This window comes from Centroberyx affinis, unplaced genomic scaffold (assembly GCF_046629955.1).
Source record: "Centroberyx affinis isolate AG114_WGS23_722 - 3 ecotype Tasmania unplaced genomic scaffold, CSIRO-AGI_Caff_v1 ptg004087l_1, whole genome shotgun sequence".
Taxonomy (NCBI): domain Eukaryota; kingdom Metazoa; phylum Chordata; class Actinopteri; order Beryciformes; family Berycidae; genus Centroberyx; species Centroberyx affinis.
This window is the reverse complement of record NW_027281872.1, coordinates 1-25,000: the sequence shown is the minus strand read 5'-3', so window position 1 is coordinate 25,000 and position 25,000 is coordinate 1. Positions and strand designations below refer to the sequence as shown.

At 43.3% G+C, this 25,000-nt stretch overlaps 1 protein-coding gene across 1 annotated transcript in view; it reads right to left on the bottom strand.

Annotated features, from left to right (window-relative positions):
- Positions 1 to 23,441, bottom strand: part of LOC139663667 (NBAS subunit of NRZ tethering complex-like) — a gene marked incomplete at its 5' end in the record, with an annotated part of 45,925 nt that extends 22,484 nt beyond the window's left edge. Inside the window, 5 exons of the mRNA XM_071542383.1 lie at positions 13,675 to 13,858; positions 14,667 to 14,756; positions 17,694 to 17,896; positions 20,984 to 21,208; positions 23,101 to 23,441. Of these exons, the coding sequence (XP_071398484.1) occupies positions 13,675 to 13,858; positions 14,667 to 14,756; positions 17,694 to 17,896; positions 20,984 to 21,208; positions 23,101 to 23,441 (1,043 nt within the window). The remainder of the gene's footprint in view (positions 1 to 13,674; positions 13,859 to 14,666; positions 14,757 to 17,693; positions 17,897 to 20,983; positions 21,209 to 23,100) is intronic.
- Positions 23,442 to 25,000: the final 1,559 nt, after the last annotated feature.

Here is a 25,000-nt window from a genome sequence, read left to right as displayed (position 1 = left end):
TCATTGCACTGCTGACCTCTAGTGACCAGGTCAGTGTTATCTTTGATCAATTTAAGAGGTGGGTCCCCAAATAATGTGTTTTATACAGGATCTGATAAGGGAGCAGTGAGTGTTCTATAGAAATGCCATTGTGAGGAAGCAGAGTGATTCCCTGCCTGCATGTCATGGTGAAGAACTACTTTCTTCACTTCAGAAGAATGTGGTTTCGGTGGCCGGGGGTCAAAATGAATGGAATGGGTGGCCCTTTTGTTGACTTGAGCCCCTGCCCATATAATTGTCTGTGCATGGCCCTGTTTGCTAATGCAAGCTTTTAATTGGTGCAGATTTATATCACTTAAACAGTTAGTTAGTTACTGCTGTGCTTCCTTACCAGTATGTGTCATTTTGACATGTATTATTTAGATATCCCTAGAGACTTTGGGGTATACAGCAGTAGTTATTTATATTTTTCATTTTTTTAATAATTTTCTTTTTTAAACGATTAATTTAGACATCTGTGAGGTGGCATTTTCTGTTGCTTTATCTTTAACAGACTAGACTGTTATGAAATATGTTAATTTAAAATAAACATGGGTGCATCCAGCATGCTACTGCTGTAATCCCTGATTATATGCATATAGATCTAGGTGTTAAAACCTCTTATCTACTGCTCTCATTTTACATTTTTACATGTTTTGCATTTAGCTGACACTATCATCCAGAGTGACTTACAATGAGCTTCAGTTCCTAGATCATCAAAATTACATGAAGGTCTGAAGGACCGCAAGGGTCAGAGAGTCCGGACAACTCCTGTGGCTAGAGATTGCAAAGAAAGTTAATATGTGATCCATATATTTAAATTTAGTAAGGAAGAGGTAAAAGAGTAAATTAATCTAAATACACTTTCTCTTGTGATCTCATTCGTAAGCTTACAAACATTATTTATTCAACAAGTGATGGTTACAAAGTTTCTGCCTGAAAGATGAGGAGATCTCCAGCTATGATAAATCTCTCCAACTTTTGTTTGGATTTTGTTGGATGCTTTTTCATGCTTTTTCTTTGTGTATTTTAAATGGAAACAAAGACTCTATGATTTATTATTACTCTACTTACACACAAACACATACATGTACACACACAAACTAAAAATACAGAGAAACATCACTGAATATAAATTGAATATTAGCTGCCATGGATAATAAAGGGATTAAAGTAATAAAATGTGCCATTTTTCTTCTGAATGTAAAAGGTTTTTCAATGAGTCTTTTCTTTCTCATCTTAAAAGGCTCCAGTAATTCCAGTGGGCCCTATATTTAAGGGAGAAACTGATTCATTTACATCAATACTGCTGCACAATCAGTTTGTTTGAGCATTAATTTGAGCACTTAATGACAGTAGGCAAATGATTGATTACATGTTTTGTTTTGACCTACTGAAACCCAATACCCAACAATCATTTTGGAGTCAAAACAACTTTGAACCCGAATGAAACAGGCACTTAAAAGATTCCCATCATTCCCTTTGGGATTCAAATCACACATAGAGCGTTCCAACTGATGGGGGGGTATTGACAAAGATGACAATTTCATTTTGTTTCATCTAATTGCATGTGAAGAGGGTGACAGAGATTAAATAAATCATAAGTGTTTGATCAATCATTCAAAAGAGCGACCCTGGAAACCTTGCGGCCCAGCTCGGGGCTTTGGAGGGGCACTGGGGGTCCCAAAACCATAGGGTTCATAATTAAGGCCTGCTTTTGATCGATTTCAAAAGAGGTCTGATGAAATATTGAAGCCTCTTTGGAGAGTAAATGTCCCACTGGAACATAAAAGTGTGCATGTGTGTGTGCGCAGACATGTACAGTATGTCTGTGTGTCCCATGTGCTGCTTCACATAAATCTACATACAGTACATACAGTATTTCCATAAAAGACAATACCTATTTCCGATATGTGGATTCCAAGTCATTTTGGCCTTGATAGCAATGTATAACTGTTAGTCAGTACCTTTTTCCATTATTCTGATATTTGGTAGACATTTTTGTTTCTGATAAAACACTCCCATAAGCTTCCAGTTTTTGTGCCACATTTAAAAATCTTGAAAAAAAAACCCCACAAAAAACACCCCATTTAGCCTCACATTACAACTCAGCACAACCACTGAGTAAAAACATGTGATCCATATATTTAAATTTTGTAAGGAAGAGGTAAAAGAGTAAATTAATCTAAATACACTTTCTCTTGTGATCTCATTCATAAGCTTACAAACATTATTTATTCAACAAGTGATGGTTACAAAGTTGCCTCACACTACAACTCAGCACAACCACTGAGTAAAAACCTCCACTTTATATGCTGTGTAAGGCACAAGGACACAACTTTTTTTTAAACAAACAAATACATAAATGGCATAAATGCAATTTGGAGGTACATTTACTTGAATCCTGGAAGCCATGGGAGTGTTGAATTGGCAAAAAATTGCTACAAAACATCACAGTAATGGAAAAGGATGCTGATATTAACGATTGCAAATGCAAGAATGACACAGGCACACGTGTGAAAAACAGTTGTACTCTGCTTCAAGGACACACATGCACCATCCACACACACACACACACACACACACACAGTCAATACAACTTCAACCAAATCCAACAAAACACCCACTTTCACAGCATATAATCAGAGATTACACTATGGTACACACACACACACACAGTTAGAAACCAAGTCATGTCCTCACAGCTGATAAGAGCTGGCCCTGTGATTGACTTGTTAAGGTACGTGGTGAGCAAATCATCACCTCTGTGCGTAACACTCTGGTAGACAGGTTAATCATCAGCACCGCCATCATTGACCGCCTGACAGCTTTCTCCCTCTTTCTTTTCACATCTTATTACCACTGCCAATCAAGATGGTAAGCACTATCAATTCCACGTCTCTATCAAGTGAACAGGATAAATGGAGGATACCATTTTTTCATTAAAAATCATGACATGGAAAATGCCAGAGTCAACTTCATCATTTAAAGTTGTCAGTTCGCTAAATTAAAATGGCCGTCACCCAAATTTTGTTCGGGTAACTGTTTTTTAGAAGCATTACTGTAAAAAAAAAGTCATGACTAGGATGGCCAGCTGTAAGTAGAAAATTACTCCCTGACAACTGTTACCTCCGCCAACAGAGTTGGACGAGGTTATGTTTTCGCCCCGTCCGTCTGCCTGTCTGTTTGTCTTTTAGCAGGATAACTCCAAAAGTTATGAACGGATTTGCATGAAACTTTTCATGAAAAGGCTTTCCCTTTTTATGGCTTCTCATAATAAAGGCAAAAATCTTATAAATAAATAATCATAATTAAGGGAACAGAGCAGTATATCCCTTTTATTATGTCCGTTTTCTCGGCCCCCCTCCACAGTGAAGTCAGGCAGCTACAGTGCCGGTGTGTCTTGCTCAAGGACACTTCAGCAGGGGCGGATACTTTAACCCATCCTCCTCCTCTCTCCCACCATCATGGCACCCCATGTTGACACGACAAGACTTTCATGACTGTGGTAATGTCATCATCATGACTGTTATTGATTACTTGTGTTAAACAGAAATGTGGTTAATTAAACAAAACAAGCAGGGAAAAGTAGCAAAATAGTAATCTTCCATTAGAAATTATTGGGAGTTTCCAGAGGACACTGAAATCTCTAATCCTGAGAAATCATATCCATAATTATATAAAATGATCTGAATCACAAGTGCCACTGTACCTGGCAATCCAAACAAGGTCAACTGACTCATGAGATTGTTAAACCTTTTGAGTTACATCAAAGATACTTGGTTTCCACTTGGATTACTATGAGCAGTTAGTAAAATACAGCTCGACTTTTGCCCCCATCAACAAATCTGCCTGGCAATATTCTCTGTGACACAGCAATTATCTCTTCCTTGACCTGAGAGAGAGAGGCAGAGGTGCGAGAGAGATAGTGGGAAAGATAGAGATAGAGATAGAGATAAAGATAGAGAGTGAGAGAACACAGGATGTGGGCATGTCGGTGTATCGGACTGGGAGTACCGGTGGAGCCGTGGGATCCTGGGATCTCTGTGTCTGGCCTTTACTGAGCGCGCTCCGAATGAGCTCATCAATATTCATTGACCCGCTCTGGCTAATGTCCCCTGCGACGAGCAGAATAAAGTTGCAGAGGTCGCACACTTCACAAGGGGAGAGAGAGTGAGAGAGAATGAGAGAGAGGGAGAGAGAGAGAGAGAGAGAGAGAGAGAGAGAGAGAGAGAGAGAGAGGGAGAGAGAGAGGGAGAGAGAGAGAGAGAGTAGGGGATGATAAGAGAGTGCAAGTTTCAGAGGAAATGAGAGCAAAGAGATGCAAACACCAAAAGGGCAAAGCCTTGGGACCTGCAGGAGGTCGGGGAGTTTATTACGACTTAAAAGTGAAACACATAAAACATGCAGAGGAAACATAAGCACAAAGACAAAGACACAAACACATGCAAGGAACAGGCAAGCACAGAGAGTTGCAGATGCAATACATTACATGACAAGAAACGCGCAGTGACAAACAAACACTGTCTCTCCCTCTCTCTCTCTCCCTCCCTCTCTCTTTGTTGTGCTCTCTCTCTCTCTCTCTCTCCCTGTAGCGCAGCATGGCAACATCTGGGGTAAAGCCAGGTTGTATAACATGACACCTGAGTGTGCATAATGGTACATGCCTCCAGAGAGAGAGCGAGAGAGAGAGAGAGAGAGAGAGAGAGAGAGAGAGAGAGAGAGAGAGAGGAAGAGAGGCAGTTGAGGGCAAGCTTGTAGCCTGAAACCATCTTGACACACACCTGCTTGACGTGAAGCCACAATGCCAGCCGCCGACATTAATATTTAGCAGACACGCAAGCAGCCTTAATATTTTAATATTAAACCCATTTATGTCGAGACTCCAACCCCCTCCCTTAATCATGCATGCGTATAGGGGCTAATGAATATTCAGAGTGAGGAGGGCCAAGGAGAAGGCAAGATCCTGAACGCTCTGATGGAGTGATGGGTTAAATCTCACACACACACACACACACACACACACACACACACATACACAGACACACACACACAGAAAAGACCAGGTCTAATCGTACCAGCTAAAATAAAGTGTTTACCTGGTGCTTTAGTACAGCAAACAAGTTGTGCAAAAGTTGTTGCCTAAGTCTTCCCCTTCATCTCAGAATTTACTCTCTCTCTCTTTTCTTTCTCCTCTGGCTCCGTCCTGCACCCTCTCCTGTCACATCAACTCACCTCAGTCTCCTTTCTCCTCCTGTCTCTGTCTCTCTCTCTCTCTCTCTCTCTCTCTCTCTCTCTCTCTCTCTCCCCATCCTCTCTTTTCTTGTTTATTTTATTGCTCCCCCTCCTCTCTGGTGTATTTTGAGTGAATCGTGAGTGATCCCACTGAGATGACAAAGTGTTCTGCTCCCCGCTCCTGGCCCGGAGTTAAAAACAGAAGATAAATAATAAGTTTTACAGGAGTCGAGAGGGACAGATAAAGGTTGCCAAAACAAACGGAAGAATAGCCGGGACTTGGCTATCACGACCGCGACCCTTGGCCTGTTGCATTAGAGTGTGGCCATAAGATAGCTTCCTCAACCCCATCGCATTTATTATTCATCTGCTTGGAAAAAGACTCTGCTCTCTCTCTCTCTCTTCTTGTATAACCCTCTCTCCCCGTCCTTCGCTCATTCACTTTCATCAGACAAACCTTTCTCCATCTCCATCTCCCGTCCCTCTCCAGCTTCTCCTCTCTACATGTCCTTCACCTTTGCAAAGTTCCTCTCTCGTTTTTTTTTCCTCCTCCCATTTCCCCAGTGGCGCGATCCCTGGCTTTCTTAAATTCTCTCCTGATTTTAAATTAACACTGTCACCCCGCTAGATGAAGATTATTATGCCGATGGTTGACTTAGCCAGTAGCCAGTCGTCAATACTTAATGTGTGTGTTGGTGAGTGTATGAGAATGAGGAGCAAGTCAGTGGTCAACCACAACAAACCACATCGTTCTCTCAACTAACTAACTAACTAACAAACTACAACACTCCCCCATGTGTCTGTGTGTGCACATTCCTGTCATAACTAACTAATAGTTGCTACAGGAACGGTATAACATCCATCCATGCAGTTTTTCTTCTCTCCCTTGCTCCGTGTCTTGGATTTGTGTCAGGGCCGAGGCTATGAATCCTGGGTAATCTAGGTAGTGTGGATTTGCATACTTCAAACGGTGGCCTTAATATTTAATTATACCCCAGGTGGAGTAGGCTGAGAAGAGTACCAATCAATGCGTTACGGTGCACAGGAGAGGAGAGAGTTTGCAAGCGGAGATACACATACACACACACACACACACACACACACACACACATGCATGCACACTCATATTGAAGTGTGGGTACACATAGTCCTTGCGATACCTACACATGAATTTTGTAACTTTCTCTGCAATTGCAAAAACTCACAAGCACACTTCTATTCATACGCAAGAACAAGAGATTCAGACACAAGCACACACACACACACACACACACACAGCCCTGCGCATGTGTTTCTTACATGCTGGTAGACTCCTGCTCATAGATAATCACAGACACGTTTTAACAGCTACCATTAACATGCACCTTGACATAGACAAGGAGTTGCACTTAACAATTCTCAATTCTTCTGCTCACATGTATGGAGATAAGAACTTTTTAACACCTCATGTCACAAACTCTGTGTGCAACAAGCATGTCTGTGTATGCATGCAAATGAGTGTGTGATGTCTGTTTGAGATAGTGTGTGTATGTGTGTGTCTCTGTGTGTGTGTGTGTCTGTCTGTGTGCATGCATGTGCCCCACCCCTCCGTCACACTGTGTCCAGAAGTGGCGGCCTTCTCTAATTTTCTGGTTAATTGGTGCATACAAAATGAGAGTCACCATCCTATCTCTTCACAGAAAGAAAGAGAGACAAAGGCAGAGTGAGAGACAGAGAGACAAAGAGACAAAGAGAGAGCGAGAAAGCGCGCGCGAGAGAGAGAGTTATTCCACGTTATGATGTATTTCTGTAGTGTCTGTTTTGTGAGACAAATGTACGGTTTACCTTTCTTTCATTTTTCAGCATGAGCATTATCAGTGCACATTTGCTTTGGCAACATTATTACACAGCTGTCATACCAATAAAGCTTGTTGAATTGAATTGAATTGAATTGGAGAGAGAGAGAGAGAGAGAGAGAGAGAGAGAGAGAGGGAGAGAGAGGGAGAGGGTGGGGGGCTCACACATACATATACACATTACAAGCCACTGCCACCAAATGGCTTTGCATAAAACCAAAAGACAAGTATCAGGGAGGGGGGAAAGCAGGAAAAAAGTGAGCACCCATTAGAAATGAATGAGAATTGTGTGTCCAATCAAATCAAATCAAACCAAATCCTTGACTAAATTGAGAGAGGAAAAAGGAAAGGGAATTTTGATGAGGGAGAAATTAAGCCTTGGACAAGTCAAATAAGGGCGAGGGCAGGGTTAACATGTTGAGTTGAGAGGCTGTGTACTTGCAGACTGGAAGTTGACAGAGTGCAACTGCACAGTCTGTTCAGCTCAGCTCATCTATATTGGATAGATAGCACACTGCAAGGCCACACAGCACACCACCAAAACAGTGTGTGTGCCACAGCAAATGATCCATGACATTGACAGGGGGAAAGGGTGCTTGTAGCATGAATCAGCAATCGCTGTTGATGATCATGGGGTGATGAGCTGCGATGATGGCGCGCGCACACACACACACACACACACACACACACACAGACTCCATTTTCCTTGTGTGATCCATAACATCTGCAGGGCACACAGATGTAAAGACCTTGGTGCAATGACCAGGTTAACCTTCCTTCATTGTGTATGTGTGTGTGTGTGTGTGTGTGTGTGTGTGTGTGTGTGTGTGTGTCTGTGCGTGCATGTGTGTTTTTATTGTGAGCTTGATGTGGGCATTAAGACTAGCACTGCCATGGGATTTACAACAGTAATTACTATCACCATACTAACATCAAGGCTATATCAGAGAGGGCATTACAATACCACGCATGTGCACACACACACACACACACTCGCGCGCGCACACACACACACATACACACACTTGTAACCTCTTTATGTGCAACTTTCCACAGACAAATAACCCTGAGTATATTGTTGTTAGTGACATAAGGGCCAAACACACAAGACACACACGCACACACACACCCCATCAAAACAGACCCTCCAATCTAGACAGTGGTGACATTTGGATGCCCTGCTGTTATGACTGATCATTCAAAATGAAGTCACAAAATCCATCTCTCGCTTCAACCTCTCAACCCCTCCTTCCCTTTCCCCCTATACCCCCCCGCTACCTAAATGTCAGCATTTCAATTGGTCTCATTAATACCTCCCTTTTTAGGTGTATGTGTGTGTATGTGTGTGTGTGTGTTGGGCTGCTGTGGGAGGGAAGGAGGATGATGTATTGGAATGATAAGTGGCCTGCTGCTCTCTCTTTCCATTTCCATACCATCTCTCTCACTTTCTCTCTCTCTCTCTCTCTCTCTCTCTTGCTGTCTCTCTCTCACTGTCTGTCTCTGCTCCATCATCATTTCCCTACCATCTTCTCTCTCTCTCTCTCTCTGTCTCTCTCTCTCTCTCTCTCTTTCTCTCTCTCTCTCTGATCCATCATCACTGGGTGTGTGTGAGGCAGCGGCTGTGAATCATGCGGTGGCCTTTCCACTGACATGGCCTGGCCTGACCCAGTCTGGACACCACTGGGCTAAACAGCATCCATCATAATAGCGTTTGTCTACTCCTATCAGGCTGGCATGCTAAATGCAGGTGTGTGTGGGTGTGTGTGTGTGTGTGTGTGTGTGTGAGAACAACAAAAATCTGTCAAAAGACAGACAAGCAGGGAGAGTCAGACAGAAACATGCAGAGCACAGATGGACAGAAAGACAAACAGCCAGACAGACAGGCAGGGAGACAGGCAGAGAGGAGGAGGCTAGGACAGCCAATGTGAATAGACTACAAGACTTTCCAGATCCTTACTGACAGTGAGGATCTGAAGATTTCTTGACATACTGTCAGAGAGGTGTGTGAACAAGGCGATGAGGCAAGGATGGAGGATCACACAGTAAGTGACTCAGATCTGTAGGAATACACAATTCAGCCTTGAAACATGCACAGTCCTGTTATCAGGAGACTTAAAAAACGAAAAAGGAGATGGAAAGCCAATAATCCTTCAGCTAAATCAGCTGCAATAATCACAGATACTGTAGCCTGAATTCAAATCTGACCAGTAGATGGTTCTGCCAACACCAGAAGGTAGCATTCAACTTGTTTGTGCACACAGGAGTTGAAGTGGGCCTGTGGAAATATTTTTAATAATTAGAAATAAGGCAATACTTAATTATCCCCCTCCACAGGAAGGTCAGACACTCAGGGCGGATGCTTGCCAACATGAATCCAGGTGTTCCCGTTTATGGATGATCTGCTTACCCTGCTGCCCCAGTGTCACAGCAGCAACTCAACACTGTTATTATCATTCAATAATTTGCTTAGTTGCTTAGTTCTGCATTTTACTCACCCACAGGTGCAGATACTTGACCATGTCACACTACATGATCATCTATGTCAACTGTTCTTCAGCTATCACCACAAAATCTGCTCAGATCTGGAAATGGACACTACTGTATATGTGAGGAGCTGCAATGTTTTGACCTGCAGCTAGTGTGTAAGCATTGTGTAAATGTCTTGTAATGTGTAAAAGCATTAATTAACCGAGCCAATTCAATGCATGTTATACTCAGCAAATAAAACCGATTCTGAAAATACAAAACAAAACAACCTGTAGTTCCTGTAGGCTTCCAAGTAATTTTCATTCCCTCAAATCCCCTCCCTCTCTCTTGATCAGTGAACTAATTTCTATAATCCATGCTCTTTCATGGAATTATATATCTCTTTTCAAAAAACTTTTGAAGCGTCAGTTTTTTTTTCCCTTTAGATTATAAAAAATCATTCAAGGATTTCCGAGGCCCACAGACAGTCCTGTGAAATAAGTTTTGCTTTGCTGTTTTGATCCGTCAATGGCATTTTGATTTTGTTGATATAGGGGAGAGAGAGCAAGAAGAGAGGGAGAGTTATATACTCTGTACGAGAGAGAGAGCAAGAGAGAGACAGAGAGAGAGAGACATAGAAAGAGAAGGCAGAAGAGAATGTTTCTTGATCCACTGCATAAGAGAGGGAAAAGATGGAGAGACGAGAGCTTCATTTCCAAGATCAAAGCAGCGTTTTCTTCAACCTTGTTACTCAGTTACATCTCTTTCCTGAATTAAGACAGACAGAATGTGGGTATATATGTATGTGTACGAGTGTGTATGTATGTGTGTACATGTATAAATATGTGTGTGTGTGTCTAAATGCATGCGTGCTTTTGTACATTTATGCATACAGCTGCGAGCGTGCGTGCGTGTGTGTGCGTGCGTGTGTGTGTGTGTGTGTGTGCGCACGCGGTTAGTTTGCAGCTGCCTTTGATCACAGACGACAGTGCTAATCAGACGCCTTTGTCAGAACAGCAAACAGACAGAGACAGAGAGGGAAGATGTGAGAAACTCCAACTTAAACATACTACTGCTATCGTTTCCTCTCACAAACTGTGGCTTGACAGCCCGGTTGTCATGGAAATCACAGCAGGCAAGAGTCTGTTTGTGTGTGTGTGTGTGTGTTTGTGTGAGAGTGCATATGTATGTGTGTATGCAAGGGAGGGACAAGTATGCAGTGAGTGATGTATGTGTATATGTGTTTACAAGAATGTGTGTGTGTGTGTGTGTGTGTGCATGTGTGTGTGTCTGTCTCATGGGTAGCCTGGGGGACACAGTTAGAAGGGAGTTGTGCTGATTAGTTGAGGGACTCGGGGGGGGGGGGGGGCAGAGGGGAACAATACCAACTCCTTTCCTTCTCTTCCCACTCTCCCCTCTGTCGTTTCTCTGTCAAAGCCTGTTTCCACACTTTTCTCTCAAGGCACACCACTTCTTTCTCCTCCTCTTCCTCCAACCCCCCCACTCCTCTCTGTCTCTCTGGGTGTAAGCTGGCATCATGAGGTCAGAGAGGGGCACTACCATGTCTCTGGTGTGGCCTTGGGGCACCAACACACTGGCATCAGTGCCAGCTCTGCCCACGGCGGTGCCAGCTTGGCCAACACAATTATTCTGCCACCGCTCTCGGCGGGGCAACAGGCAGCGGAGACAATGAGACAACGCTCTAATTAGGAAGCAAAATCTAATAAATAAAAAAAACAGTGCTTGTGTGTACTTGCATATAAGTAAGTGTGTTTTTTTGTGTGTGTGTGTGTGTGTGTGTGTGTGTGCTTGAATCTGTGAATACATGTCTTTGTGTGTATATGTGTACAGATGTGGACATGCACAAAAATTAGTACACGCATAGACACATAAGACTAATCAAAGTTAAACAACAAGACATTTGGCTAAGAAATCCTACTCCCACATTTAAAGGCTGTTTTTTTGCCTTAGGGAAAGACAAGAGAAAGTAGCACTTCATCTGAAATTAGTCTCACTCTTACAGCGAGACTTCTTTTACAAGATTAATTAACTGATCCCCTGGATGTAGGCTCTCTTAAGTGTGCATGTGTGTGTGTGTGTGTGTGTCGTCAGAGCCTGCCAAATGTCAGGAGCGCACCCAATTAGTTAAGGAGGCTGGACCCACACACCTGTCTACCTGCTCTGACAATGGCCCAGAGCTGTGCGCATACATTTACACATTAATTAACCAGCTCGAGCCATTAATTAGTCAGTCGGGAGGCTTAATGAGTAGCCACTCAAGGATAGGTTACACTAGGGAGGGGGAAGGACGCATGCACACCCACGCATACAAACATACACACATGCAAACATCCAACACGCTCAGACAGAGATACATTACACATGCATGCAAACATAAAGAGAGCTTACAAACGCATGTACACATGCACACATACACAGTTGGGTTGCCACATTTTCTACAAGATTAATTCAAATAAAACCATTTCTAGAGGAAACATTTAAGACCAAAGGGCCTTCGTCGTCAAGGCACTTGCTCTTTGGTCTGGCGGACTTCACTTCTTAAGACCTGTTTCTACAGTTATACTTTCATCTAATGATGTTTCTCTTTCCATTATTGATCCACTATCATGGTGTGTTGGTTCCACTATCATGGTGCCTATCATCGCCTCCCCCGTTATCCTTATCCTGTACCAACATATCACTGAAAATGTTAAAACTGACTCTATGTACGCTTTGTAAAAAAGGGTCATTAGGGTGTTGTCAACTTGGGACCTGGCTACTTTCCTAAAGTTCTGTCAGGAGATTGGAAATCATTTCAAAAATTAAAATTCAGGTACATTCAGACATGCATAGGCAAACCAACCCACTAGGCGCATCTTTTTTCCCTAAAGTAGATAATGTTCCATAACGGGACCGCAGATGTCACCGTTCACATGTTTCATGGTGGGACCAGTGAATCAGAGTGACAGGGAGCAGACATAATATTCCTTCATTCATCCATCCATCCATCCCTCCGCTTCATCACCCCCGCCCCATTTCTCGTCTGCTCTCCCTCCACTTATCTGCTCCCTCTACCCCATCATTCCCCCAGCCCGCAGCCCCTCCTGCCCTCCCCCCTGCTGTTTTCCCCTCTTCTTCTTCTTCTTCATCCCTCCCTACAGCAGTACAGTGCCTCCATCCCTCCCTCTATCTCAGGGCTGAGTGATGTGTGATGTGGCTGCTGGAGCATGTAGACTCACACATAAAGGTTAAAGCCTTCTACTTTAACCAGTCGTGCGTGCATGTGCGTGTGTGTGTGTGCGTGTGTGTGTGTATCTTTGTGTGTGTTTGATTGCAGTGTGGGTCATTATTATTTAAGTATGTTGGGATACAAGAAAGCAGTGGTGGTAGCCATGAGCATGTGATCTGGAGCACATTCATACAATACAGGTCTGTATTGTCTGTGTCTTTCAGTGAAACATGCACTTGATTGTCACAGCATGTTTCAAATGAAAAGACAGTTTCTAGGAAACTCTGTGTGTCTCTGTGATGCTGAAAGAAAAAAATAGTTGTGCAAATGAAAAGTGAACGGTGAGGGCCATTTCTTGGAATAAGCTTTATTGGAAAACTCACAAGACTGTGTATATGTGCGTGTGCGTGTCTGTGCGTGTGTGTACATTTGTGTTAGTGTGTGAGTTAGTGTGTGCGTGCAACCATAGTAATCTCATGCTGAGTGGTCCGGTCCTCAAGGCCCACATACTTGCTCCCATTCCCCCAACACTGCGCCTTGTTTATCACTATTTCTAAATGCGAAGAAGACTGAAAGATGCTGAGCTCAAACAAAGGACACCATAATCCACCGATACATTCATGGAATAAAAACTATTACCTTTTTAATATTTAATACCCAGCATTCAATGTAATGACCTTGGAGAAAAAAAACAACAAAACAAAACAAAAAAACACATCCATAGCCATCCATAGCCTACGTCAAATACCAGTGTTTTGGGCACTTGAGATTAAAGTAGTTTCTCAAGTAATGCATACTTAACACTGACATTGGTACTCTGCTAGTAAGATGGCTGATGACTCACAGGTGCTTGTGTGTGTGTATGTCTGTGTGTGTGTGTGCGTGTGTTACCTGTCTATCTTTGAGGACAGCCTGAGTTCTGTAGAGGAGCAGAAGGCGAACGTCGGCGTCTCTGAGACTGAAGTTGCTCTCCAGGATCTGCAGCACATCGATCCGAGGCCGCACTGGCAGCGCCGCGTCGCCGCAGAACGGACGCAACCACGCCAGCAGGTCATCTGATGTCACCACACTGTCACTGAGAGAGGAGGGGGGAGAACGACAGAGACAGAGAGACAGAGAGAGAGAGAGAGAGAGGTACAAGTTACAAAAAATTCTGCCTTATCATTTATCATCAGTGCCCTAAATTAACTTTTTGGCTCACCTAGTGAAAAAAATAAATTTACCTTCCAAGATTTTTTTTACCAGCTAAAATAATCAGATACTGAGTGAAACTTTCAATAAAGAGATAAGTAGATTTAGAGTTTCAATTTAAAACTTGTTCACTCAATTATACAATGGATCTTTTTTTGTCTTTGTCTTCTTTTTTTTTTGGGTGGCTTCACATCTGCTATGAGTCGCCAAATGGGAATAATGTTAAGTTTTAACTAATATTAGGCTAGTTAAATAGATAGATAGCTAGATAGATATTTAGATGCTACCACCTTGTGTAAAAGCTGGAGTAATGGCAGCCAATCAGGAGCCTGTTTGATAGATATAGATAGATGTAGATATACCCACACGTTTATGGGAGAAAGAGAGTGTCTATGTGTGGTCTTGTTTGCTATTCTTGTGAGTTTTAGACCTTCTGAGAGAAGACATTATTTTAAAGTGAGGTAATTTTGGCGTCACTTCTCCTAAAGGGTTTTTTAGAGTTAGGACTTGGTTTTAGGGTTAAGGTTAGAATTAGGAACAGGTTTAGTTTAGGGTAAGGGGTAAAGTTAGGCATGTAGTGGTTAGGGTTAAGGTTAGGTTTAGGTTTTAAGGAATTAATGTAGCCAATAAAAGGTCTTTACAAGTATAGTAAGACAATTGTGTGTGTGTGTGTGTGTGTGTATGTAACCTACCCGCTCTGCACATTGTTGTGCACAGCGGTCACCATGGCCTCCAAGACCCGGAGGGGTTGTGGGTAATTTGTCAGGGCATCTGGTTCTCCACTGAAAAACAAACCGCATCATTACAATCGTCTTACACAATGCGCTAATTAGGATAAGACTTTCAAATTAACACAACGTCCAGGGACAACAACTGCGAGGAAATCAAAAGGCTTCTTTTCAGGGACAGTGTGCCGTTAAAAAACATCTCTGGCAGTGAGTAAATCATGTTTGAAGCAGATGCAGCTTTGGAAAAGATAATTGCCGAAAAATTATTTAAAAACCTAGAGACATGAACCAACTGAAAATCATTTAAATCCATCTCCAACATTTCATGTACACAGGCCCTGTGAGTATTCAACACTCTATAATGTTTTAATCATTTCAGGTTAATAAAAGATGTTTCTCTCTTCAAATAAGGTTTGAATGAGTTTGGGTTATTGGCACCAAATAGTAGGTGTGCTTAAAAGGTTTTTTTCATATGTGATCCTTCTGCAGCGTCATTAGTGTATTTCCTGGCACGGCTGTGTTTTCTGCTGCAGTGTGCGCGCGCGTGTGTGTGTGTGTGTGTGTCGCCAGAGGAGGGCCATTTTTCACAGAGACAGAGAGGGGAAAAAAAAGGTAATTTCCCCTGACTCAACTCCACTTTGCTGCTGGGCTTATGTGTGCGCACACACACACCACACACACACACACACACACACACACACACACACACGCACACACGCACACACGCAAAAACACATGTACACATGCACACAACATACAAATGATCTGGCAGGAGGTGGAAAGACGACGCAGCATTTTTACATTGCATTTTGCCATTCACGTTTTCTCTTCCGAGCACACAACACACATACACACAAACACACTAACACAGAATAGTTATGACAGATACAAAAGATGGCCATTAGTGTGAGGCTCAGGTATGCCTGCTGCACCGGAGTGAAGGCTTAGAGAGAGCCGAAAACAAGACTGGCTCATTCATACCTGCCAAACACAATGCTTCCAGAAAGCCCCAAAACAACTGACACACACATACACACACACACACACACACTCTCTCTCGCTCTCTCTCACATACACACACACACACACATACAGCCACAGAGTCACACCAGAATACAAAAAAGGATATTCATATGCAAGAACACTGAGTGACACATTCAAAGAAAGAAAAAAACTCCAGTGAATACATAAGCCTGTGTGCGCACACACACTCAGACAACACACAGAACACACACACACACACACACGCCCTTTGTAAGCGTGTTGGTGTGGGAGCAGAGTGAGATCTGGAGGGGAACAGCTGTATCAGCCCGCATTAATTATGAACAGATAATGAATCAGAGAAAGGGGTAAGAGCGTGTGTGCAAGAGATAGAGTGTGTGTGTGTGTGTGTGTGTGTGTGTGTGTGTGTGTGTGTGTGTGTGTGTGTGTGTGTGTGTATGTGTGTGTGTGTGTGTGTGTGTGTGTGTGTGTGTTTGTGTGGGACAGTGCACACGTGTGTGTATACGTATGTGCATGTGCACGTGCATCTTCTGGGGTGTGTGTGAGTGTGTGTGTGCATGCAGGTGTCATCTATCTGCATCACGCGCCATTGAGCAGCCATAAAGAAGCAGGAAATGAGGCAGGAACATAATCAAGGTGATTGGCTCTCATTTATCAAGCCAATCAGATGGCCCGATGATATCTGGCCTGTCAGTAAAGCCTTGCTCATTGGTTTGTCAGTATCAGCGCATAGAGGCTCCTATGGCAAAAGGGACAATAAATGTGACGTTCTTAAAGAAAAAAACCTAACCTGAAAATAAGATTTAAATGTATGCAGCTTTTACATGAAAGCAAAACAACATCCTCTAAGATGTTTAGTTGCTGTTTTATTATGAGATGTTTCATCAAAGAGCATCAAGAATCAAAGAATCAATGTTTCCAGTAGGTTGTTTTCGGATGTCAAGGCGTGCAATATCCCAGCATTATTCAAGGCCCTCGAACCTCGCGGCTCTGCAGAGATGCCGGGGTGAATCATCTCTCCCTTCCTTTCGAAATGCAGGAAGCAGGAAGACGCCAATAAAACGCTGTGAGCCCAACTCCCAATGGCAGCTACTGTAGATACCACTCACCACTCGAGCCATTTGTTTTGACACTGTTTTCCCCTGACACGCTGAGCCCAAAGTGGACCGATATACAGGATAATTTCAGATAACAACCGCAAGGGATCAGGTAGGTGGTGTGTTGAGGTGGCACTGTCCTTCTTCAATTTTTTAGAATGCACACCATAAAGCCTGCGTTTGCGGGTGGAAAAAAAAATATACTCGCCTACCCGTAATCCGTTTGAAAAAAATATATGTATGTAATGTGACAAGACAGGTATGAAGGAGAATGTGTAGATGCTAATGTGCTTTGACAGAGTGCGACTGTGAATGTGAAAGACATTGAAATAAAGGCAAAAGAGAATTTCATGTACTGACCTGACAACTTGATTTTTCTCCTGCCTTCGTGAGTGTGTGTGAGTGTACTGACAAGAAGACTTGGCTATGCGCCCTGCGTCGAGTTTGTTGTGTGGTGTGTGTGTGTGTGTGTGTTAGTTGGGGGATGGGTGTTTTTTGCTACCCACACATATAACTTGGTGGGAGAGAAACAGCAAAAACACATCACCATCCAACTCAATGCAGTCCCAGAATGATTTGTTATATTTATTATTTTTATGTAATTGATGTTGAGAATTGAGAATTGTAGTTGTAGTAATAATGGTGTAGGATTTTTTTTGTTACATTGTTCACATTGTTACATCTCTATGTAATATGGCAATACAAATGTTTGAATTTTGTAATACCAATAAAGAACAATTGAATTAAATTTAAATGAACTGAACTGAACTGAACTGAACTGAATTGAATTGAATTGAATTGAATTGAATTGAATTGAATTGAATTGAATCGAATCGAATCGAATTGAATTGAGAGAGAGAGAGAGAGAGAGAGAGAGAGAGAGAGAGAATACCTGAGTGCGGACACTACTCTCTCCACCGCGTCATGTAGTACAGTTTTGACAGACAGGTCCAGAGGTCCAACGGCCACGTGCAGCAGCTCTCCAATTCGATCTAGTGGCTGCCCATCAGTTGCCATGGTGACGGCCAGCTCGTGCACCTTTGACCTCTCGGAGCGGGACAAATCGTAAACCTGGCTGTAACCTTGCAACTGCTCCTGGAAAAAACAGTAACACAATAAGAGAGAGAGTTGGTGTACTGTGCTGCCAACCCATCTGACCTTACAGGAGAGAGATGAAAAAGAAGGAGAGAGAAAAGAGAAGAGAGAGACAGAGAGAGATAGTGGGAGGTGAGAGACTAACCCATACTTAAGAAACCATACACATAGTGGATTGTTTGCTCAAAAAGACAAAGACGATAAGAAAAGATGAGAAGAGAAGAGAGAAAGGAATAATGATGAGAGACAGTCGAAGAGAGAAGGGCCAATAAGAAGAAAAGGAGAGAAAATAGAGACACAGGAATAGAGGACAGAAAAGGAAAGTGAGAAGAGAAGTGGAGAGTGAGTGAGAGGAGAGAAGTGGCGGTGAAGGAGCTGTGAAGTTTGCTGAGTAAAGTTTGTTGTTGAGCGCTGTGTTCTCTACAGGTATTAACCCACTGGCTTGAACCTGCTCACCCTCTCTATTGTCCTCCACTCCTTTGCTTGTTTTTCTCTCTCCCAATAAAAAGGGCTGAGTCTGGAAACTCAGAGATGGTATTTGTTTGGGTTTGTGCGTGGGTGTGCGACTGTGTGTGCGTGTGTTTACTTAGATGTGAACACTGCCTGCATGTGTAAACATACCTGCATGTATTATCAGTGTGATGCGGTATGTATATGTTATTGAGTGTGATAATGGTCATGTGTGAGCGTGCCTGAAAACCTACATGTTCAGTACTACATGTGCAGTAATTCCCAATGCAGCAAGAGACTGCAGTTTGCTGCACTATTAACGCACAGTTGAGCTTACCAGAAATAAACTCTTTGTAAAATTCACAACTGTAAGCAGTAATACATATGAATTATGCTTTACTGCAGCACATTAAGAAAGAATAAGTAGTGAAATAAGTAGTGAAAGTAGTAGTGGCTGAGCAGTAATGAGGCATCAATTTAGAAAGCATGTTTCTATCCATCAAAAGCTATTCTATACCTGGTTTCAGTCTTCTTAGTAAACTCTTTTCTCTTGGAATCCAAAACTGATTGAGGGGTCTGTAAATCCATAAGTAGAGCGTGGCACTACTGCAAGGATTAGAGGTTTCATTCCCATTGGGGCCACCCATGCTGAAAACAAATCCACTCATGGTACATTAAGGCGTTTTGGATAAAAGCATCCACCAAGTGGTAGATGTTGATGGCAGTGATTTTGCAGAATATTAATCAGAATTCACCCTGTTTTAATACTCTACCGTATTTCATTCAGTCTATCCAATGTCTAAGGAACTTGGAAAGGCTTTACGACAGAACTATTAACTTCTGTTTTGGGGCCCGTTTTGATCTTCCCACAGCTGTCCCACAACACTGACCCACTCTTTGAAAAACGCCGCACTGTACCATGTACAGTATCTGCAGTGTGTAATTTGCTACCCTCATCGCAGGGCAAGGCGCCTGTGGTGGATTCCTCTACGAGCCGGGATCATTACCAGCAGCTAGTCAGGTACACTTGATAAATGACTACAGTATAGCCAAACGGAGCCTACAGGGCTTTTTCTATCTATCTTTCTCTACCTATCTGCCCTTTCCTGTTCCTTATTTCCTCTTAATCTATCTCCGAGGATACAATCGCTTCCAACACGAGTAGAAGGAAAGTTACATTGCTCTGATGTGTGTGCGTGTGTGAGTGTGTGTGTGTGTGTGTGTGTGTGTGCGTGCACCTGTGACTTTAGCCTACAGCTCTACCCAATGTGTTTTTTTAATGCTTGTATCTTCTTGGTTATTATGGAAAGTATGTGCTTTTTAGCACAGATAAAGCAAGGGCCGTGTGTTATTAACTTGCACAGTGTGGGGGTCAGAAATGACCAGTTTTCATGGGTATCCTATGGTCGCATAGCAACACTCAGCTCGCCAAATCGTGATGTCCCCTCCAGTGGATCTCCACCCTCACATTTATTTTCACACACACACACACAGCCACAGGGAGGTGACGGTGGGGTAAGTCAGTGTGACTTTGCTTAATGAGATACAGCATGGTATATATGGCCATACAGCAGGGCTCATTTGAAACAGCAGCCCATAGATTTACATTAATATACCCTTGACTGGTCCCAGTGAGGCTGGGAAGAGCTTAGTCGAGCAGAACCACCCTAGACATATATATACACACACACACACACGCACACTCACTCACTCACTCACTCACTCACTCACATACGAGTAAGTACAAGCAAGCACCACACACACACACACACAAACAAACAAATATATATACACACAGACACAACCTGTCCAACTAAAGGTGATCCCTTAGGGGGGTAAGGAAATAGGATGTGTGAGTGATTGATGCGTGTCTTTCACTGGAATCTGCGTGGCAATCTGTGTCTGAGTCAGTAAGTCAAAAGTTAAAGGAATACACCAGGTTTTTGGGAGATTGACTGGTTCAGCTTACCCCTTAAGTGATGAGAACAAAAACACCAAAATCATCCATGTGTCCTCAGTAGATCATTCCCTAATTTCATGCCAAAACTTAGCATAGACCATGCTGAGCGATAGCAGGGGACTAGCTTTATCAAAAGTAAGAACACTGACCTTTAAGTAATAAAAAGTTGCAGTAGTGGGTTTTATTATACGGCCTGTAAATTCATACATTTTAAAAATAAAATATGCACTCAATCTAGCTGATGTAGCCATGGTTTATTTTTGGTACTATTTCAGGTGAGCAACCATGTATTCATCCACTGCACAGTGATTTTTAGCTGCACACAGTCTCCTATCACTCACTTTGTTTACTTCCTATTTAAACAAGAACACTGTATGTTATTTTTATATCATATTTCTTATGAATTTTTGTCTCCTATTTTTCTCCTACACAAAGCTGCCAAACTTAGAGCTGCTACAAATTCTCAAATTCTCATTCAACTCTCAATCTACCAGGGGACTCATGGATGATTTTGGTGTTCATGACCTAATCACTTAACGGGTAAGTTAAGTGATGGGCAAATATCTCAAAAACGTGGTGTATTCCTTTATAACTGATCATTCACCACACATTAACACAACAAGGTTTTCTCACTCTCAAAAACAAAATGGCTCAGCAGGCAGGTAGGTGGGGTTTACCTGCTGGCTGTCTTTGAGTGACAGGATGAAGGCATGGCCCAGAGTGTCCAGGTGGGCCTGCGACTGCTGCAGGTGGGCCAGAGCCTCATCAAAAGCCATCCCTGCTGGGTTTGCCCCATCCTGCTCCACGTTGCCGTCGCCTCCTCTCTTCCTGCTCCTCTCTCCCAGCTGGCGCAGGGCTTTGGTGGCTCGCTTTATCACCTCCGACCTCGTCTGGATGCTCAGCTGGAGAGAAGGACGGAGGAAGAGGAGGGGGAGGGAAAGCAAACGGGGGTGGGGTGTAAAATGGTAAGGAGGAAAAAGAAGAGAGAGAGTGAGAGAGAGAGAGAGAGAGAGAGAGAGCGAGAGAGAAGGCAAAGAAAGAGAGAAGCACAGGTTACGCGTATTTAATTCCAACTTAACATGGAGAGTTGAAGAGAGGCAGGCTTACCTGATCTGTCTGCGTCAAAATACTGTCAAGGACCTGAATGTGTGGCTTGTGTGTGAGTTGTGTCTGTGTGCGTGTCTGTGTGCGTGTGTGTGTGTGTGTGTGTGTGTGTGAGATCATAGCTGCCAGCCTGGTGTAATTGATTCTATTCAGTGAGAGCAGCTTAACCATTCATGAGGAGAAGAGAGGGCCCTTGGCTGTGGGAGGTTTTACACCCTTGCATGGACGCACACAGGTATTGACAAGCCACGGACACACACACACACACACACACACACACACACACACACACGGTCACACACACCTCATTATTTTGCATTCTCCATATATCTCTGCTCTGACTGACATTTTTCTCTGTCAGGATTGGATGATCACTCAAATGGAGTTTTCAGATAAACCTATACAATGTCCTTGAAGGGTGTGTGTGCCTGTGCATCTGTGTGTGTGTGCTGTCTTGTTGTTTTAGGCGCGAGTGTGTGCACACTGGTTTGTCTGAGTGTGTGCATATCTCCTCTCCTCTCCTCTATAGAACCAGAGGCAGCATTCGGAGCCGTCAATTGGCAAAGCATTAGGCAGGGTTTGAAAATGGGTTGGAGGTCTGGCAGGGGAGGATGCTTCCACTAAGGAGGGTATCCATGATCGATACTTCAGAGGGGGAAAAATGCCAATACTCTCCACTTCCCTTCAAAACATCCCCCCCTAAGAGGTAAGATAAGCCCCAGCCTTCCTTCTCCCACCTTGGCCTCCTGGGGAACGGATCGATCCATTCTGGGGTGCGATGGGGGTGTGAAAGGTCAGGGGCATTTGGATCCGCGAGAAGGGTCAAAGTTTTTCCTTTGAGGGTTTATGAAGGGATAGAGAAAGGAAGGATGATGGGAGAGGGAAGGGGGGCATGGTGGGTTTGTTAGAGCTAATCTGTGTGTTAAAAAGCACAGTGGGAAAGTAGTGCCTGCTGGGAATTGGAGTTTAATTGGCTCTGAAGTAGAGGGGGATCAATTAGCTCTCCCAGAGACAGAGGGAAGGAGAAGGGGCAGAAGGCAGAAATGGAACAGGAAGGAAGGTCTGGAAGGAGGAAGAAAGTGTGGCAGTTTGCCAGTATGAAAAAGCAGTAGGCTACTATTGATAAGGGGCGCTGAGGCACTTTAAGTTCTCTGCAGGACAATTTTTCAGAGTGCAGTAATTATATGGCTGACATATCTTGTGCAATTTTACAATTTCTTTTATAAATCATGACTGGTATATGCTTTGAGGCGACAGAGTGAGGATGTGAATAGAATAATATATTTAGAATTCGGCGAGGATTTTTGACGTTCCAAAAATTGAGCCGAAGGCATGAGAGACGACAGGTCCGGCGATGGAGTGAAGGGGAGAGAGGAGTGCGACAGCGTGATTTAGTGGTTGGAAATCCCCACAAGCTTTGCTCTTAATATGGTATGAATCCTGTCTGGGTGGCTGCCTCAAGCCAGCTACCTTGTGTGCCGCAATTACACCTTGTCTCTCTGCCTCCCTCCCACTGGCCCTGGTCTGAGACAATGATAGAAAACAGAGTCTTCTTCACGCTGGACTATGTCATACCTCTCTCTCCTCTTTGTTGTCTATCACACACTAAACTATATGAAAAAAGCTAGCCAACTTTCAGGGGGAAAAACAACAAAAACAAAAGCTGTTGTTTGGTCCAATCGAGGCTTACATGGTTGGCTGCCTCAGGGGAGAAGGTGATGTCGTCCAGGAAGTGGACAGCGTCAGCAGGGACCAGCCTGTCCAGGTATTTGGCGCAGGTGTCGTAGGCGTGGAGGAAGTCTTGGTCGGTCTGCGGGGGTCTCTTCAGGAGCTGAGGGTCTCCTTTCCAGAAGAGCCTCCGCAGCCACACTGCATGGACGGCACTGGAGGACAGCGTCGCCCCTCCGCCGCCGGGCGCAGGCAGCCGATTGGCGAGTTTGGAGATGGACAGCACGTTCTGACTGGTCAGCACCGGGTCCAGAGCGGCCAGCGGATCCGAGGATTCATCGGTCAGTTTACGGTAGTCTAGGCCTGGGAGAGAGAGAGACAATATTTGTTGCATCAAAATGTGGTCAAGCTATAACTTTTGACATTAAAATAACAATAAATAAACAGGATATATACCTTCAGTCTGTGTGCATATGCCTAAAACCCCCGTTTTCCTGAAATTGGCTTTTCTAATGTTTGGGACACTTTGAGGCACGGCGAGCAGTGCGCTGGGTTATGGCTATCAAGCGCAGGGAAGTCACAGCAACAACAATGGTAGAAAGCAGTAAGAAATGAAAGAACAGCCAAGTTAAACATTCAGCAGACAAAACAGGAGTCAACACCGGCGTTGCTTTTTCTATATTCCAGAGTGGATGCCAGAGTGCGATGTTTACAGATGCCAGTTACCTCAGCCTCAGGCTAGATGCCGTTTCAAGATAGACAGCTCATCAAGGTGAGTGACAAGTGTTGGGACGTGAACTTGACCAACCGAGGGAGAGGAGCACAGCACTAACAACACACTTCTGTCTGAAGGCAAAAGGTTGCATATTGCATCTTTAATACTATGTCTCTATTTCCTATATAGAGTATTTTCTGAGGGAAACACTTTTTGGGATGCATTTGTAAATATGATCATATGTAAAAACTCAAATAAGTAATAAACTGATTTGACAGGACTCATTAATAAGGTCAGCTTTAATGTGAAGTTTTACATTATGGCAGATATTATATAAACTCTCAAGATAGACAATACATGGTGGAATGTGTAATATAATGCATATATTAATACATCAATTAATATATCAAATGATTTGACTTTACAAAGTGTCTTCAGTAAATTAAACTTTTCCTCCACTACACTTTCAAACATAGAAGCATGTACACTAAAAAAACAAAAGGCATCTTCAGGCATTGTGCATATTAGCACATACAGTATATCTACATGCCAAGGTAGGATATATGGCTTAATACAAACTGTACAGGGTGAAAAGCCTAACGTTCAACATGCTGAACCCTATCCAACAGTTCACTATTCAAAAGGTGACACTTTACAACAAAGGTCAACTGAATGTACTGTATATGTGAGATGTGAAAGTCTGTATAAACCATACTCTACTTCCCAGGTAATTACATTGATTTGATGTGTCAGAAAGTGGGACAGTATGTTCAATTTGTCATTACATGATAGAACTGATGCACAGAAACCAGAAGGGAAAAGGTTGATAAGAACAACAAAGATTGCGTGTGTACAGTGTGTCTGTGGATTTGTCTGTCTCCCAGAAAGTGTGTGTGTGTGTGTGTGTGTGTGTGCGTGTCTGCCAGTGGTGTGCTCTTGGTCTCCAATGCTATCAGACAGACACATTACGGTGGCAACACCACAGCCCGTCTGGGCTTTAAATATTTAACACTGGTCTGCCTGTGGGGAGGGCTCTGTCAACACTGCTCTGAATCACTCCATCCACACACACACACACACACACGACCATGTACAGACACTGATGAGCACACACACATTAAACGCAGACAGCCACAGACAGACACGCAGACCATAGATAAGAGTTACATGCACTTACACATGTACACACTCTCTCTCTACCTCTTCC